General features: G+C 43.5%; 1 protein-coding gene across 2 annotated transcripts in view; it reads left to right on the top strand.

Moving 5' to 3' along the window:
• The window catches only part of Babam2 (BRISC and BRCA1 A complex member 2), a 401,118-nt gene that overhangs the window by 371,295 nt on the left and 13,775 nt on the right, over nucleotides 1–16,048 (top strand). For both annotated transcript variants that reach the window (XM_048804615.1, XM_048804616.1), the window contains one exon: nucleotides 716–869. In XM_048804615.1, the coding sequence (XP_048660572.1) occupies nucleotides 716–869 (154 nt within the window). The remainder of the gene's footprint in view (nucleotides 1–715; nucleotides 870–16,048) is intronic.

Here is a 16,048-nt window from a genome sequence, read left to right as displayed (position 1 = left end):
CTTAGATTGGTCCCTGTTGTGTTCCATTAAGGAGCCCCCTCTGATTTAGGAGATATAAATAAATGTCATAACACATATGGAAAAAATGGAAACTGCTGAATATCAAAAATCACTGCTTGATTGGAAGTAGCGTGATAACTTTATTTTTTCTGGTCTAGTTGCCATATATAGTTCCTACGAAAGATGATCACCTGCCCTCTTTATCCCTTTTCTACATCCATTCTGTCACAACAGCCTCTGTCCTACCTCCCCCACCAATTGACAGATGAGGAAGACCCTGCCTGGCCCTTGAAGAGTTGATGGTGTGGTAGAGACTTAGAACAGTTTCACAGCAGCCTCTGCAGTGAAAGAATGGACAAGGCAAAGGCCAGGGAGTTCAGGGGGCAGGGGGCCCGCTAGCCTCTGCCTGGCCTCTGCCCAGCCTCTGCCTGGCCTCTACGCCATCTCATGTTGTTTCTGCAGCACCTGCGCCTCGAGCCCCATATTGCTTACACTTGCCCTCACATGGGACTCACCTCTTTCACTAGGTTTTGAACTTCTTAAAGTCAGGGAGGACACCTTGTATTTCTTGGTCCTCCCTCCACACATTTTATCTAAGCCTCAGCCAGAATTTGTGGTTCCAATAGTCTTGGACCCAACATTCTTGATTTAGCCAAAACAGTGTCATAAGATGTGTTTATATCTAACTTGCTTTTCCTCTCTTCTGTCTTTCCAGTTGACCTGCCTTTGTTTTTCCCTCGAGATCAGCCGACTCTGACATTTCAGTCAGTATATCACTTTACCAACAGTGGACAGCTTTACTCCCAGGCCCAGAAAAATTATCCTTACAGCCCCAGATGGGACGGAAATGAAATGGCCAAAAGAGCAAAGTAAGTGAATCCATTATTATTTACTACAGAGAGGAACATTTTGTTTATCGTATCCAGGGGTTGCAAAGCTACTAGCCACTGGCTAACTCCTACCCTGTGCTTATTATTTTTTAATATATAAAGTCTTATTGAGATACAAAAAATGCCCTTTTTTTTTTTAACCTGTTGGCAGTGGCTGAGTAAACAGTTGGAACAGAGACCTGCAAAGTCAAAATTATTTACTATTCAGCCCTTTATAGAAAAAATTGGCCGATTCCCTTATCAGGAAGAAGCCATCCTTTGTCTGCAATATTTCCTTGCTCCACTGTTTCTCCTGGTCTCTAAAATTAGCCATACCTTTTTTCAAATGGGTTATAGGATCTATCAGAAATTAACCTATTTAGATTGGAGAAGAAGTACTAAACAAGAAGTAGGGTTGTGGGTAAATGGTGTCAATAATTCAGATGTTTACAGCCACTTTCATATTTTTTTGAAAAATGGAAAATTTTAGCTGACAGTAAACAAGTAAAATTATCACTAGTGGTCAATTCATGAATGCAATAGCTACTTTTTTTATATAGAACTGAATCTCTCTGAATTATATATTTAATTGCATTTCTGCAGTGCATTTTACAGGCATTGCCCAAAGTGGGGCCTGCACATTTCTGAATAGAGTAAACAGATACAGAGATTCCTTAGACTTGTGGATGTCACTGTACAAGTAGCAGTTTGATGGAGGTTGAAGTTAACTGATGTTTGGGGCTTAGAGGTACAGCAAGGCACTTAGTCATATGAAATAGGTAAATACTGAAATGTGTTTTTGTGTAGGTAAGACTTTAGTATCTGAAACATCAGCTTTTGTGAACCCTGGCCTCCTAGATTGAAATGGCAGTGGATTGAAATGGTAGTTTCCAAAAATAAATCCTAGAGTGGCATGTGGTTATTACTTTATCACTCTGAACAGCCATATGCTCACACCTGTGATCCCAGCTGAAGGATGAGCAGATCCAAGGAGTCACACAAATGAAGACTACCTATTAAGCATCCTGTTCATTTGCTCATCTGGTATTTATTAAGCATCTACCATGTTCCAGGGTTCATGCTCCATGCTGGGGACATAATGATAAACAAATTGGAAATTGTCCATGGCCTCATGGAATTTGTAACCTAGCAAGGGAGATAAATCATATCAAACTTCTGACAGTTTAAAAGTACCTTACTAACAAAGCCTGACCTTCCAAGCCGAGAAGGTTCTCAATTTCCCCTGATATCCCTTTCCCTTCCAAGGAACTCCTGGCATCGCTCATACTCTCTATGGTAAAAGACCTTTACTGGTAACAGGCTTGGGACTCCTTTATGGCAGAGTGGCTTGCTCTAGAAATCCAGACCACCTAGATTCATGTGTGGAACCCAGTGTTGTTAAAGAAACCTCAGTATACTCTTTCTCCCTGTATTGTCCCTTTTTAATCCTGACACCCAGTCTGAAATCCTATTTAAAAGGGAAGAAAGCAGCATCTGGAAACATCACTAGTACAATCATTAAGATTTCCATGTCTTGAAATAAACTTGAAAAAAAGGAACCATAAAGTGAGTCCTGTGCTGGAGCATGGCGGCTGTTTAGTTCCTGGGCTTCCCCTGTGTGTGCCCGGGATCTGCCCTTACAAGACAGGCCGTTATTTGTGGTATGTGCTGTGGAGTCTGAACCAGACGTGTCTTTGTGGTTTCCATGGCAAAGCTATCTTGGTGTGTGCATGTGTTTGTGTGAGTGTGTTTCTTAAGTAGATGTTTTAGCATGTATGAATCGAGTCTTAAAGGAGCTACAGACCACAAGCCTGTGATTTCAGTATAGAAATATCATAAGTGAAGCCTGTTTATCTTAACAGATTGGTTCAGACTTTCAAGAGACATTTGCTTTATGTTAACACCAGTCTAAAGAAAACATCTGAAGAAACGTTACAAAATCTGCTTTCTACTGTAGTGAAGATGGATCCATTTTAAATGCAGTCAAAGAGAAAGCCAGCAGCCCATGCTAGCAAGAAATAATTTAAAGACTCTCATCTTCAAGTGAGCTGAGTATCCGCACTGGGCTGTGTCAGAGGCCAGCTGATGGGTAAACAGCCAAATTGCTGTCCTGTAGTACAGGCGGGAGGTTGCTGGAGAAGTTTGGAGAGAAAGGATAAAAAGGGAGAAAGGTCAGCTTCAGCATTCCATACATGCCCTGTTTCCTTCTCTTGTGAAAATCCTGTACACAGTACATAAAAGGCTATAATTCACTTGGAGATCTCTGCCCGTGACATAAACACTCTCACGGTTTATGAACAGCCCTGGAGCCCATTGAGTGAAATCAGCTGTTTATTCCCTCCTGTAGAGCATAGTTCTGGACATGTGAATGCAGAAAGGATACTACCTGGCACTGACCAGGGCTTCTGCCACAGTGCTTGCCCTTGCTCATGGCTATCCAGCAAATCCTTTCTTCACAAGTCAGATATCCTTTGCTGGAACAGCACAAGCTCTAAGGTCATGCGTGTCCCTGTTCCTACTGCAGAGTATAATCCTGTGAGCACCCTTGGGCAAGGTGCTTAACCTCTCAGAACTTCATTATAGAGCTAGGAATTTAGCTCAGTAGTAGAGCATTTGCCCAACCTGTGTGAGGCCCTGGGTTCTATCCCCAGCACTGGGAAAACAAAAAACAACAACAACAACAACAACAAAAAAGGAGAATTATACTTCCTCCTGTTGGCTGGTCCTGCTGTGACTAGTCAAAAGAGTTAAGCTATGGAAGGCCCTGTGGTTTAGCTTCTGCTCAATCCCTCAGTGCCTCTGCTCATCTTTCCTCCCACCCTGTTTCTGTCTCCTCAGGCCTATTCATCCTCGAGCCTTCTTCCTTGTGGGTTTTCTCGTGTACTCTCAACTGCCAGACAGCTCTTTCCCTCTTCTTCCCACTCTCATTGGACTACATCTTTGCATTACTTTTTGTTTTTGTTTTGTTTTTCACATCTTTTTATGTGTTTCTATGTATATGTGTGTGTGTATTATACTATATACATATATATAGTATAATTCACTTGTAATTTATAACACAGTAGACAGATTTTATATAGTTTCCAACTTACAATGATTCAACTTAAAATTTTTCAACTTTACCATGATATAAGAACAAGCACATAGAAACCATACATCTAATTTTTAATTTTATATTTTTTCCTGGGTTAGCAACATTTAGTACAACTCTTTCTTCCCCTCAATAAATCAGCCCACCCACTCACCCACCTCCCAGCCACCACTCCCTCCCCTACCCCTTCCTGGACAACAGCAAGGAATTGTAGCTCGCAGTCAAAACAACTGGTACTCTTAAATGTGCGTGCTGCTAAGCTGTGATGTCCCAGAGGTCAGGTATATGAATGCATTTTTTACTTGTAGTATTTTCAATTTACCATGTCCTTATCAGGAAGTTATCCCCTCATAAGATGGGGAGCATTTGCTGCTTATGTGGATAAGATACACACATATTTAAAATGCTAATGTCTTCTTAACAAAGTGATCATTATGAAATGACTATTTCTGGTAATATTCCATGACTTGAAGACTGCTTTATTTGATGTTACAATGGTTCCACCATCTTTCTTCTGAATATTTTTACATGTTTTTTTAATTTCATCTCTGTGTCATAAATATGTCAGGAAAACTTTTTTGTAGAACTTGATCTTTTTAATCTAGTCTGATAATCAGGAAAACTTTTTGTAGAACTTGATCTTTTTAATCTAGTCTGATAATCTCTGCCTTTTAATGGGAATATTTGTCTCATTTACACTTAATATAATATAAATGAGCTCATTAGGTTTAAGTCCTACCATCTTGCTATTTGTTTTTTAATTTCCTGTTCTTTCTTCCTTTGCTCCTCTCTTCCTGTGTCCTTTTGCTTTACTCAAGTACTTTTTAGTATAGAATTCTTTCTCTTCTATTGACTTTTTAGCTATTTTCATTATTTTATACATGGACAATACATCTTTAAATTGTCACAACCTAAAATGAATTAATATTACAAGGTTTTACATATAATGTAAAAGCCGAAAATAGCATGATTCTCTTTATATCTTGAATTAGACTTTATGCTATTGTATTTGTATATTTTACTTTTACTTTTACATATCTTATGACTTTTAAAGATTTTTTCAAAGAAAAAATTGCATTCCATCTTTATTCTGTAGTTTCCATATAATAGATAATAGGGAATCATTTCCTCTAGAGAAAATTTATTTTTCACATCTTCCTGGCTTCTAATGAAGATGACTTCTGACCTTTCTTCACATTCACACCCAGGCAACAGATACAGTTTCCGAGTCTATCATTTGTCTGAGGCCCCTTCCTCAGAGACCTGGTATCTGAGTAACATGCCTATGGAGAAGAAGTGTCCGTAGCAGTTGAGAGCACTGACCCTGAAGTTAAGACAGCTGGGTTTAAACCCATCTCTGCCTCCCACTAGCTATCTGACATTGGGTAAATACATAATCCTCCTGAGTCTTTGTCTCCTTGTCTAGAAAATGGTGAAGGCTCGCTCAGTGGATTACTGTGAATATCATATATGGCATATAAATTTCTGTGTTGCTAACAACCACCGTAAACTTACCATCCTAAAACACCACCAGTTTTTAATCTAGTTTTTCTGGATTAGAAGTCCTACACAGCATTCCTTGGTTCTCTGTTCAGGGTCCCAGATAACTAAAATCCAGTTTTGGGCTAGGGCCATGATCTCCTTGAAGCTTAGACTTGTCTTCCAGGCTCATTCAGGAGGCTTGGCAGAGTTCAGTTTCTTGTGGTTGTAGGACTAAGGTTCCTGTATCCTTGCTGGATGTCACTGGAGACCATTCTGAGTAACTAGAGGCTGCCCTCATTCCTTTCCATGTGGTCCCCTCCATCTTTCAGTCAATAGTAGTACATTGAATCTTTCTCATGTTTCCAGTTTCTGACCTCTGTATCTCTGACCCCTGTACCCAGATTTTAAACATCCAGTTGATTAGGTCTCTTTATCTCTTTCTTAAAGTCCTCTGTGCCATATAAGAAAATCTAATTATCAGAATGAAATCCCTTATATTTGCAGTCCTGGGGATTTTACAGGGAATGGAGAATCTTAGAATGCTTCCCACTGCCTAGAGTAACGCAGGTGAATTGTCTGGTGCAGTCTGGCATGCATTGAGTGTGTAGTCAGTGTTAACTATCAGTGTCATCATCCCTTGGAGGAAAAAAATAGATAATTTTAGTTAAAAGATAACAGAACCAACATAGATACCTTCACATATACCCTAGTAAACAATTCCCCCAGTCCCAGGGACTTGGCCAGAGATTTTCAAGTTCTAGACTGCCTGTCCTCAAGCTGCTATCCTCAGGAGTTTTATCTTCTTGGTACCAACACAACAGTTTGAAAAGTGGAAAAATTCCATCCTTCACTTGCTTGATCTACATAAGAGCAACCATCACTTAAAAAAGAAAAAAGATCTCAAGGTATCTTTTACACAGCTTTAGACCTGCCTAGAAGGGAGCAGATGACTTTTTATAATTCTTTCCAGTCTAAGAAATCTATGAATAGCTGGAGTAGTTTTGTTTGTTTTCTTCCATAACTTTCTTTGTATTAAGTATTAGGTTGATCGTGGAGGCCGGAGTAGTATCTTAAAATAGAATTTAACCCCCAAACCACCTACAGTATAATGGCTTGGCACACATAAAAATATTATTTAGAAGGAATCACTAAAGAATATTTCAAAAAATAGCTCCTTCATCAATACATGGGAGCATTCATCTTGAACCTCCTAAAGTCATTTGTTATTATCCCGTCTCACCTCAGAGTCAGAAAGGGATGTCATTTTCTTATTTAGAAGCCTATCCAGATGCTCCAAGGCGTTCTATAACTTCCCATATGTTACTCTTCACCAAGCAGACTTATTATTTCTCATCCAGTTGTTTTTCCAGAATAACTTTCTCTCTTAAGACTCTTTTTAGAAATTCTACATTCTTGACTTTTTTGGTTATTTTTCATTGTCATTACCCTAAGATTCTAAGAGACACCATTTTTTTTCAAACTTTTCATTAGCTGCCAAATACTTTAATCCAGTCTCATGTATTATTCCTCTAAATAAAACAACTCAAAATAGAGCTCCTCCCCCTGATTCAAGAGATGGGAGTGGATGTTCCCACCTGATTTGCACCCTATCCCTTACTATGGCCCCTGAGGGCCCCTTTGGTCCCCTGGGACTCTGGAACACAGTGTAGAAATCCTAATCCTGACAGTGTCTTCACCAAATGGTCATAGGAGTCCTGAGCATGAGAATTCTTTGGGGACAGGATGGTTCTGGAGGGCTATTCACACTGTGCAGTGGTTAGAGCGTGAGGCTGTGCGTGTATTTGTTTCTCCTGGAAGAAATCATTCCCTGGCTCCCTGTTGGGAGTTCCTTAGGGCGCCCACACTGTGCCTTGCTTCTAGACTGGGCTGCAGAGTCAGGCCCATCTCTTCAGTTCTCTCATGCCTTGTAAGCTGGCTGGCTGGAGCCCAGGCTGGACCTGCTCCAGAACCAGAACCAGAACCGGTAGTTCTGCACCTGTCTTCATTCCTTCTCATCCAGACCCAGCTCAGTGTTAGGGAAAACCCTGTGGAGATTTGGTAACTCACTCTTTCTCTGACATCCCAGAGTTGTGGGGGTCAGTCAGGAATTTTGGCTCAAGAATTTTGGCCATCTGTAATTGCTCCCTCCCCTCATCCCCTCTGCAAAGAGGAAGCTGCTGTGAACTGAGCCACTCTGGGCAGGAGGGGTGATTGCCAAATGGCAGAGCACTGAGGTAGGCAGAGAAGCCCAGCCTGGCTCCTGGGAAGCTCGGCCCCGGAGGCCCATCTGGGGTCACACTTCAGTGACAGAACCTGCAGTCCGACCTGCCTGTGATTCATGGGCTTTCTCTTTGCCTTCTGTTTACTGTGAGTTTCCTATGAATAGTTCCCTTTAAAAATTCCCAACCTCGTCCCAGCCAAACTCCCCCTGGGAGAGAAGAGGGAATTTTTCAGGCCCAGGCCGTCCAGGCACCCTGAGAGGACAGTAAGGAAACCAGTGCTGATGAGCTGGCAGGGGAATTGGGGAGAGCTGAGGCCGCCAAGGCCTCCCCTTCCTGTCACCCAGGTTCCTATGTGAGCAGCTCTCCTGTCCCTCCTGGGCTTTTTCCCTCATGGGGTTTAGAAATACAGAAGCTGTGGAGAGAGAAGTAAAACAGATAAATAATGTGGAATGATTAGTTGCTTAAATTCTGAAAAAGAATCATTTTGAAAAGTATCTTCAAGGGATTTGGTCTGTTTTCCTCTTAGAAGAGAGCGTAACAGGGATGGGGAGGAATCCAGATCTGCTTGACATCCAGACATCCTCTCCAAATCGCGTAGGTCAGAGAGAGCGTGTTATTTATTCGAGTCTGACATCTGTTGCTGTGAAATGATAAGCTCCATTAAAAAGCCGGGCCATCAATTACCACTAACACAGCCTCAGCCCCCTGTGTGGTCAGTCGGCTGCACAGACCCGGCTGTACCAGGCACAGGGCTGAGCCCAGCCCAGCCCCTCACTCTCCTGTGAGGTGGAGCAGATCAGTCCCCTTGGCAGGACCCCTCAGACCATCTTTTCCCAGGCCCTCCATCTTTGTTCCTCCAAGGGCTATTTCGAGGACTGAGCCGCCATTCATCCTGCCTTCTCAGTGGGAAGCAGAGCAAGCGTGTATGTCCTGGCTGCAGTCACACAAACCCAAAGAAGCTGCACTGAACTTGTTGACCAGGAGAGTCACATGAAGTAACTGGAGTCAGCACATCTTTGTGGGAGAAATTCACTTAGTTTTACCATTATGAGAAGATCTGAGTGCTCAGGCTTGGGTTTCAATTGTATCACCCGCCCTTCCCTACCGCTCCTCACTCCCACATTAGGAAGGTGTTCTCAGTCCCCAAGTACAGTCACCTACTTGTTTTTGAATTGTTGTCACTTTTTTTTTTTTTTTGCTTTGATTTTGGGTTTATTTTGGTTTTTTTTTTTTTTCTTTTTTTTTTTTTTTTTTTTTTTTTTTTTAGAGAGAGAGAGACAGAGAGAGAGAATTTCAATATATATTTTTTAGTTTTTTTTTTGGCGAACACAACATCTTTGTTTGTATGTGGTGCTGAGGATCGAACCCGGGCTGCACGCATGCCAGGCGAGCGCGCTACCGCTTGAGCCACATCCCCAGCCCCTTATTTTGGTTTTTATACAGGGGATTGAACACAGGGATGCTTACCACTGAGTTATAGTCCCAACCCTTTTTATTTTTTATTTTGAGACAGGGTCCACTAAGTTACCTAGGCTGACCTCAAACTTGTCATCCTCCTGCCTCAGCCTCCCGGGTCGCTGGAATTACAGGTGTATGTCAGCGTGTCTGGCACATTATCTTCTTTCTTATGAAATACACAGGTGACTTAGAGTCAGAAAGGAAAGGGTAGAGGAACTAGTTTTAGATTTCTATAATGCACTAAAGAGAACATACTTTTATTAATAGAATCAGTTGCCTTTGAAGAAACATACAGTAAGTGAAAATAATGCAAAGAATAATGACCTGAGAATTAGGAGACCTGGGTCTCATATGAGCAATACCATTAATTTCTTGTGAGATTGTGAGAAAGACACATCACTTTTCTGGGCCTCAGTACCCCTGTCTGAAAGTACTAAACTAGTGCCTACCTTATCTGATCCATTTCTGAGATTTTAAGTGAAAAGTATGTTTAAGGTAGCTTAGCATGCTCTTATTCCTGTTGAGAAACTTGTCTCTGTTGCCAGAGGTCAGACATAAATCGAAAACCTTACTAAATGGAATTAAGGACACCCTGTACGTGATGCTTTTTGTACAGCCTGCATCTGATATTTATAGAACACTTCAGCTGTGGAACGTGCACACATATGCCCTGAACACACACCCTGTAAAATAATTCTAGATGCAGTACATTTTCAGATGTCAAGTTAAAACAGCTTCTTGGGAATTAGGCTTGACTGTTCAGATGTGCGTGTTGGTTTCTGACAAGTGCCGCCAGGGCTGCTCTGGGCTGTCATGGGTGATGTGGAGTCCAGCCAAGGCAGGAGGGCCAAGCCTCTTGTTTCTATCACTTCTCATTAAGGCATGAATTCTAGAAAAAAGGGAAGCATCAAAGAACGATCAGGGCAGTCATTCTGTGCAGATCACAATAAAAGCAGAGGCTTTGCTTCTGCAGAAACAGGATGCTGTCTTCTCTGTTATCAGATCATTTAGCACAAGGGCTCTGTGAAAACGAACTAGATCATGCCTTGCTGAAGTAGAGGATTGATAGAAGTGAGCAAAATGGCAACTAGATATTGGGGCTGTTACACTTACTCAGGAATCTCTAAAAGCCACAGCATTCCAGCAGGAATGCATCCTAGGAAGGTAAACTTGACAGTGGGGGCCAGCTTCAGGGCATGGAACATAGAAGGAGCTACAGCCAGGTATGATCATGCTAAGCATTAACCATTGTGGTGGAAATTAAATGAAGTCCTTAACTGATATAAAACTGTTCGCACAGTGATTGGCAGAGAGTTGACATTCAATGCATCATTTTCATTTCCTGGAAGAACTTGTTCAAGGCATACAGTATGAAGATTCAAAGCCTGTGCCCCACGCCTGCTCCAAGGCCCAGCCCAAGCAACCTCTGACCTCCTGACTTTTCTCTGCCTCTTTCCTGCTCTCTTGCTCACAGGGGTGGCATTAAGGGCAGGAGATTTGTGTGCCTAGATGCTTGTTTTCATCCACCCACCTACAGAGGGGCCCAGAGAGCTTCTGCTTAATGGCTCACCGAGGAGGCTGAAGACCTCCATGCCTATGGGGAAAACCAGGGTATTCTTGGCAGAAACCATACTTCAGAAATGCTTGGCACCAGGTACCTTTAAGAGAAGGTGAAATGTTCCTGTGGCCAAACTTAATACCAGTGTTCACAGCAAAAGAAGGGAGCGTACTGTCATGGAGCAGGCTACAGGCAGCACGTTACTTCACAGCTGCCCCCGAGCCAGTAGGGAAGCTACACAACATGAGGACAGAAAGCTCCAGTGTCTCCTGTCTTCCCAGACAGACCCTTAGTCATGCTGATGGAAAATGGAAGCCAAGAAAGCAGAAGTGAGGCTAGGGCCACCTCGGGTAGTCCAGAGTCACTTCTGAGGGGGGAAATGTAGTTGGCTTCCTTTTATGCCATGGTGGGCAGAGCCAAGCTTCCAGGTAGAGATGCTATACTGTTGGGAGAGCAGGTTACTTATTTATTTATTTTGGAATCCAGAACCACCTACTTTGTAACAAGGTCTCACTAATTTGCCCAAGCTGGCCTTGAACTTGTGATCCTCCTGCCTCTGCCTCCCAAGTCACTGAGATTACAGGAGTGCAACACTGTGCCCAGCCAAGACCAGGTCTTAGAGCAGCTGTGATTTTAAGAAGCAGGGTGTGACAGTGGTTTCCTGGAGCTGATCAAAATGTACCTAATAAGGCGACACCTCTGTGTAGCTGCAGCTAAGTTATTGTTAGATCCATTTAGCAAATATAAGAGCTCACCACACATAGAGAATACGCAGAGCCCCAGGGATCGCCTCCCCGCCCCCCACCGCCAAAACTCAGACCCCAAGTACAATGCCTGCTAGTTTATTTCTGGAATGATCCATCACTGCTTGAGATTTCATTCTGGCAATGGGGCAGTGCAGGGCATTAAGCTGACTTTCTTCCTCAGACTAATAGCCTGAGTTATCCAAATTCACCAGGCTACTGTGCCCAACTGCCTTTTTAGGGCTGCAGAGTGTCTAGCCTGCCTGCCTTGGTTGACACTCAGGTTGGGTACTGCAGTGAGGATTTATAGTGGCAAACATTTGGATTAGATTTGACCCAAATCACCAGCACATTTCCCACTCATTCATTCAGTCATTCACTCAGCAAATTCCACATAATTAACTCTGTTTAAAGGAGTAACTTGCACCACATTGCAGGTAAAGAACATATTCTGTAGAATTAACTAACCAGAATTCAAATCCTTGTCCTACAGCTTTCTTGTATTTTTTCTTTTGCTTTGTTTGTTTTTTACCTGTGTGGGCCTTGGTTTTCTCATCTGTACATGAGGGTAACAATCCTCCCTCACAGAAGAATATGAGTGTTAAATGGGGAAATGATTGCAAAACGCCTGCCTTATTGGGCTTCAAGTAATGGTAGCTCTCAGTACTGACTGTCATGGTAAGACATTCGTAGTTAGTAAGATAGTAAGGACTTTTTTCTTACGGTTAGAAACTGCACATCAATACAATTGTCTGCCCTTGGTGTAGACAGGTAAATTCTACTTGATCCTTCTTAACCTTGGAAATATTAATAAAGACAGTGAAAACTTCAGTTCTCAGCTCACACTCATGCAACATTATAAAGGAACGTTTGTCTTGGGTCCTCTCACTTCTTCTTTGCCACCTCAATGCTCAGGCTTCCTCAAACCCACTGTGGAGTTTCTTGCCGATACAGCAATTAAAAATGCAAGATGCCTAGGGGCTGGGATTGTGGCTCAGTGGTAGAGCGCTTGCCTAGCATGCATGAGGCACTGGGTTTGATCCTTAGCACCACTTTTTAAAAAATAAACAAAATAAAGATATTGTGTTCATCTACAACTAAAAATATTTTTTTAAATGCAAGATACCTAGTTAAGATAAAAACTTAGATAAATAAATAATTTAGTGTGTGTTCCATCCAGTATTTAAGACTTATTCCTCCACAGGGGGGCTGGGGTTGTGGCTCAGCCATAGAGCACTTGCCTAGCACGTGCAAGGCCCTGGGTTCGATCCTCAGCACCACATAAAAATAAAATAAAGATATTGTGTCTAACTACAACTAAAAAATAAATATTAAACAAAAAGACTTATTCCTCCTATACATTATTTGTTGTTTATCTGAAATTTGAATTTAGCTAAACATCCTGTTTCAAGGGACAGTTCAGCCTGCCAGCCAGTCTGCAAATTCGAGGAGGAAGGTCACATGCCTGCTAGGCCCCCTGAAGTCATAACGTCTTCTCCACACAGCAGGCTTTGGGCAGAGGTTTCATTCACTTCCTGGGAAGAGACACAAAATGCTTATGGTCCCACTTGGGGATGGGAGTGGGGGTGCCGGCCTTCACCTGACACTGGCCCTCTCTGCCTCTGGGCACTGACACACATCAGCCTTTACTTCCCCAACTTATAGACCTGATGGAGGATTTTCTTTTCTTTCTTCAAAACATGTCTCACAGAAGTGAAGACATCCTCTGTGGCCTGGTAACTTGTCTATCAGGGTAAGAACAAGCCTCAGAGTAGGTTCACCTTCCACAGTGTTTCTTCCAGGGTTTGGGACAGTCATCAGGCGTGATGCTAGCAGAATAAATGTATGCTGCTCCAGGAAGCTGAGGGTTACAGCATCAGGCTGGAAGGGCAATCCAGTGGGAGTACTCTGCCTGGCATCGTTAGCTCTTCTGTCTACAGCCTCAGGTTCTTTGGTGACCATTCAGGGGATCTGAGAATCCCCAGGACACTTGTTCGTTGATTTCTGAATCATGTCTCTGGATTCCATGGTAAGTGGTTCCCAGACTGTGCCTGGCACTGTGCCCTCCACACCCCACACTCGGCTCTGCTTTAACTCTCTCCTGCAAGAGAGAGTTTGTTAAGCCCTAAGAACAGACCAGTGCTGGCGGAAGCTAAGGGCACTTTCTAAGGCCAGCCTGGTCCTTGCCCGCCCAATCATGTCTCCTTGCTGCCTTCTTGCCCCACCCTGACCAAGAGTTCTATGGTTGAGATGGAAAAATCCACCTCCAAGCAGTTAGCTTTTAACCTCAGTTTCAGGAGAAGAATCTGTGCACGTAACATGAGGTGAAAATTAAAACAAAGCAGGGTGTGGGTTGGAGCAGAACAGCACCCTTGGGCTTAAGAATGACTTTGACCTCTTAGTCCTCCCAGACTGGAATGATTATCCAGCTGCCAGATAGTTCTTAGAGGAATCATTTTATTAAATGGTGTCACTGGCAAGGTGGTATTAACCCTAAGACCAGCTTTATCTGAACACTGTAGAAGCAAACTTGACCGTGCAGGCACAGCCAGCCCACGTGGAAGCCCAGAGCAGCGATCATGGGATCTTCCACTCTTTTTATTTTCTTGTTCTTGCCACAACCTGTCATGAGACCAAGAAAACTTGTTTTGAAAACGCTTGACAGCCCAAACAACCTGTCCTCAGCCCTGGACCAGAGGGCCCGTCCTCTCTGGCCATTTATGTGCTGTTAGGTGTCTGGCCAGCCGCTGACTGGAAAAAATGAATTTGCTGTTTTCTTCTCATATTGTTCACAGGCAAGTGCCAGTGGCTTTCCAGTTCCTTTTTCCCTTTTTTTCCCTGCCCTTCTCCAGACACACTTGAAGACTGTACCTGAGTCTAACTGATGAGTGAACATTGGCAACATCTGCCCAGGAGGCTCCAACCCGCACGTTCTAGCTCTGCAAGCCAAGCTTTGTCCAGGGTCAACTTTCCCAATCCCATTAGGTTTAGCCTGGACAAAGGTTTCAACCCATAATTTCCCACTCGCTTCATGGTTCTCAGTGGGGGGAGTTAAGCATCTTAGTCAAAATCTCCAGTTATCCAAATGGTCATTTTGTCCTCTACTTTGGTGGCTCTCAGCCTGCAGTATGTATCTCTGTTCCTCCCTCCATGCCTTGCAAGCCCAGTTCTGGTCTCCAGAGGGACCTGAAACGGCCCTATGACTGTAGGCCCTGTCACTTCACCTCTCCTCTGCACAGGGAGGGGTTAATCTGGATAAAGGACTGGCAAACAGCTCAATGGCAAAGCTACTAGTACACCTATTTTTATGAATAAAGTTTTATTGGAATACGACACACCCATTGATTTACATCTTGTACTTCGGCTGTTGACACTACAGGACAGGCTTGAATTGTTGCAACAGAACATATGGTCTGTAGAGCTGAAAATTTTTATGTATTATCTGGACCTTAATGGGAAGTTTGCTGATATCTGGACTGGATGGTCTCTGGGTTTCCAAATCCAGTATTCTAGGCTTTTGCTCTGCAGCCGTTCTCTTACAGGAAGAGATCCCAAAGGTAACTATTTAGGGACTAGCTACAAAAAAAAGGCCTCTTTCTTTTTTTTCCCTGTGGTAGCTGGTGATACAGAGCAGGCTTTGACATTGTTGAACTCTGAAAGGGTGAGGCTTATTTTGCCGTATGTCTGTATTTGTTTATTGGTCTGGTGACTCTGGCACCCATGGTATCCACCAGTTTGGGAAAAAAATTCCACCAGCTATGTAGATTTGACTGTGCTCCTTGGCATGGTTCAAAGGCAGGGCATGCTTTTGGACCCACGTGAAAGGGCATGCTGATCTGCTTGGTTAACATGGCAGGAAAGGGAACCAAAGGCAGCCTTTGAGAACCTGTTCATCTACCCAAACCTTGTCTTACCCCTGCTCTCTCTTAGCAGTAGGAGGGGGAGCATAGCTAAGTGGTGGGCAATTGGAAGACAAGCATTAAGAAAAGCAGGAGTAGGTTTAAGAAAATGCCTTCAAATGCAGCCTAGAGAAGGAACTTCTTCCCCCAAGGCCAAGCAAGATTCTAGCTTACAGAATTTGCATCCCACTGTTGTTCCCCATGTGTCTGTCTGTACCAGATACCTAATAGAGAACCAGAAACACAGAATAATCTAGAAGAAAAGAGACCTGTGTGCAAATTAGAAAAAGGTCCCCCTTTGGGTTAATACAGTTTGACTGGTAGCTCCAGGTAAAGCAAAAGCTGTCCCTTTCTCTGGGCACACGTCCCTGTGCAAACACACAGCCTAGCAAGCTGAACACAGGCTAGATTTTAGCTCCTACCTGCTCCTAGGGCCCAGATGCCACACTCCCAAATGCAGCAGCTCATGGGACCCTGCCACAGTACCCTTGCCAGCAATAGTAGGTTAACTCTAATTGGCCTTGGCCTTGGAGACCACAGCACACTGGGCTGGCCCCAGGCACACCCCCTTCATACCTGTCCCCTGCAGCAGGGCTTCGGTGCCAGTGTGGCTCCCAGGCTCAGGGCCAGAGGATGAGTGCCCTGTGACTGGGAGCTCTGTAGGCCTGATAAGTTCAGGTGCTAATGTTGGAGAGCCCAACCCCTGGCTCTTCCTTGCCAACTTCT

The sequence above is a fragment of the Marmota marmota genome, unplaced genomic scaffold (assembly GCF_001458135.2).
Source record: "Marmota marmota marmota unplaced genomic scaffold, marMar, whole genome shotgun sequence".
In the NCBI taxonomy this organism is placed as follows: domain Eukaryota; kingdom Metazoa; phylum Chordata; class Mammalia; order Rodentia; family Sciuridae; genus Marmota; species Marmota marmota.
Note: the sequence above shows the minus strand (reverse complement) of the source record. Positions and strands in the feature narration are given on the sequence as shown.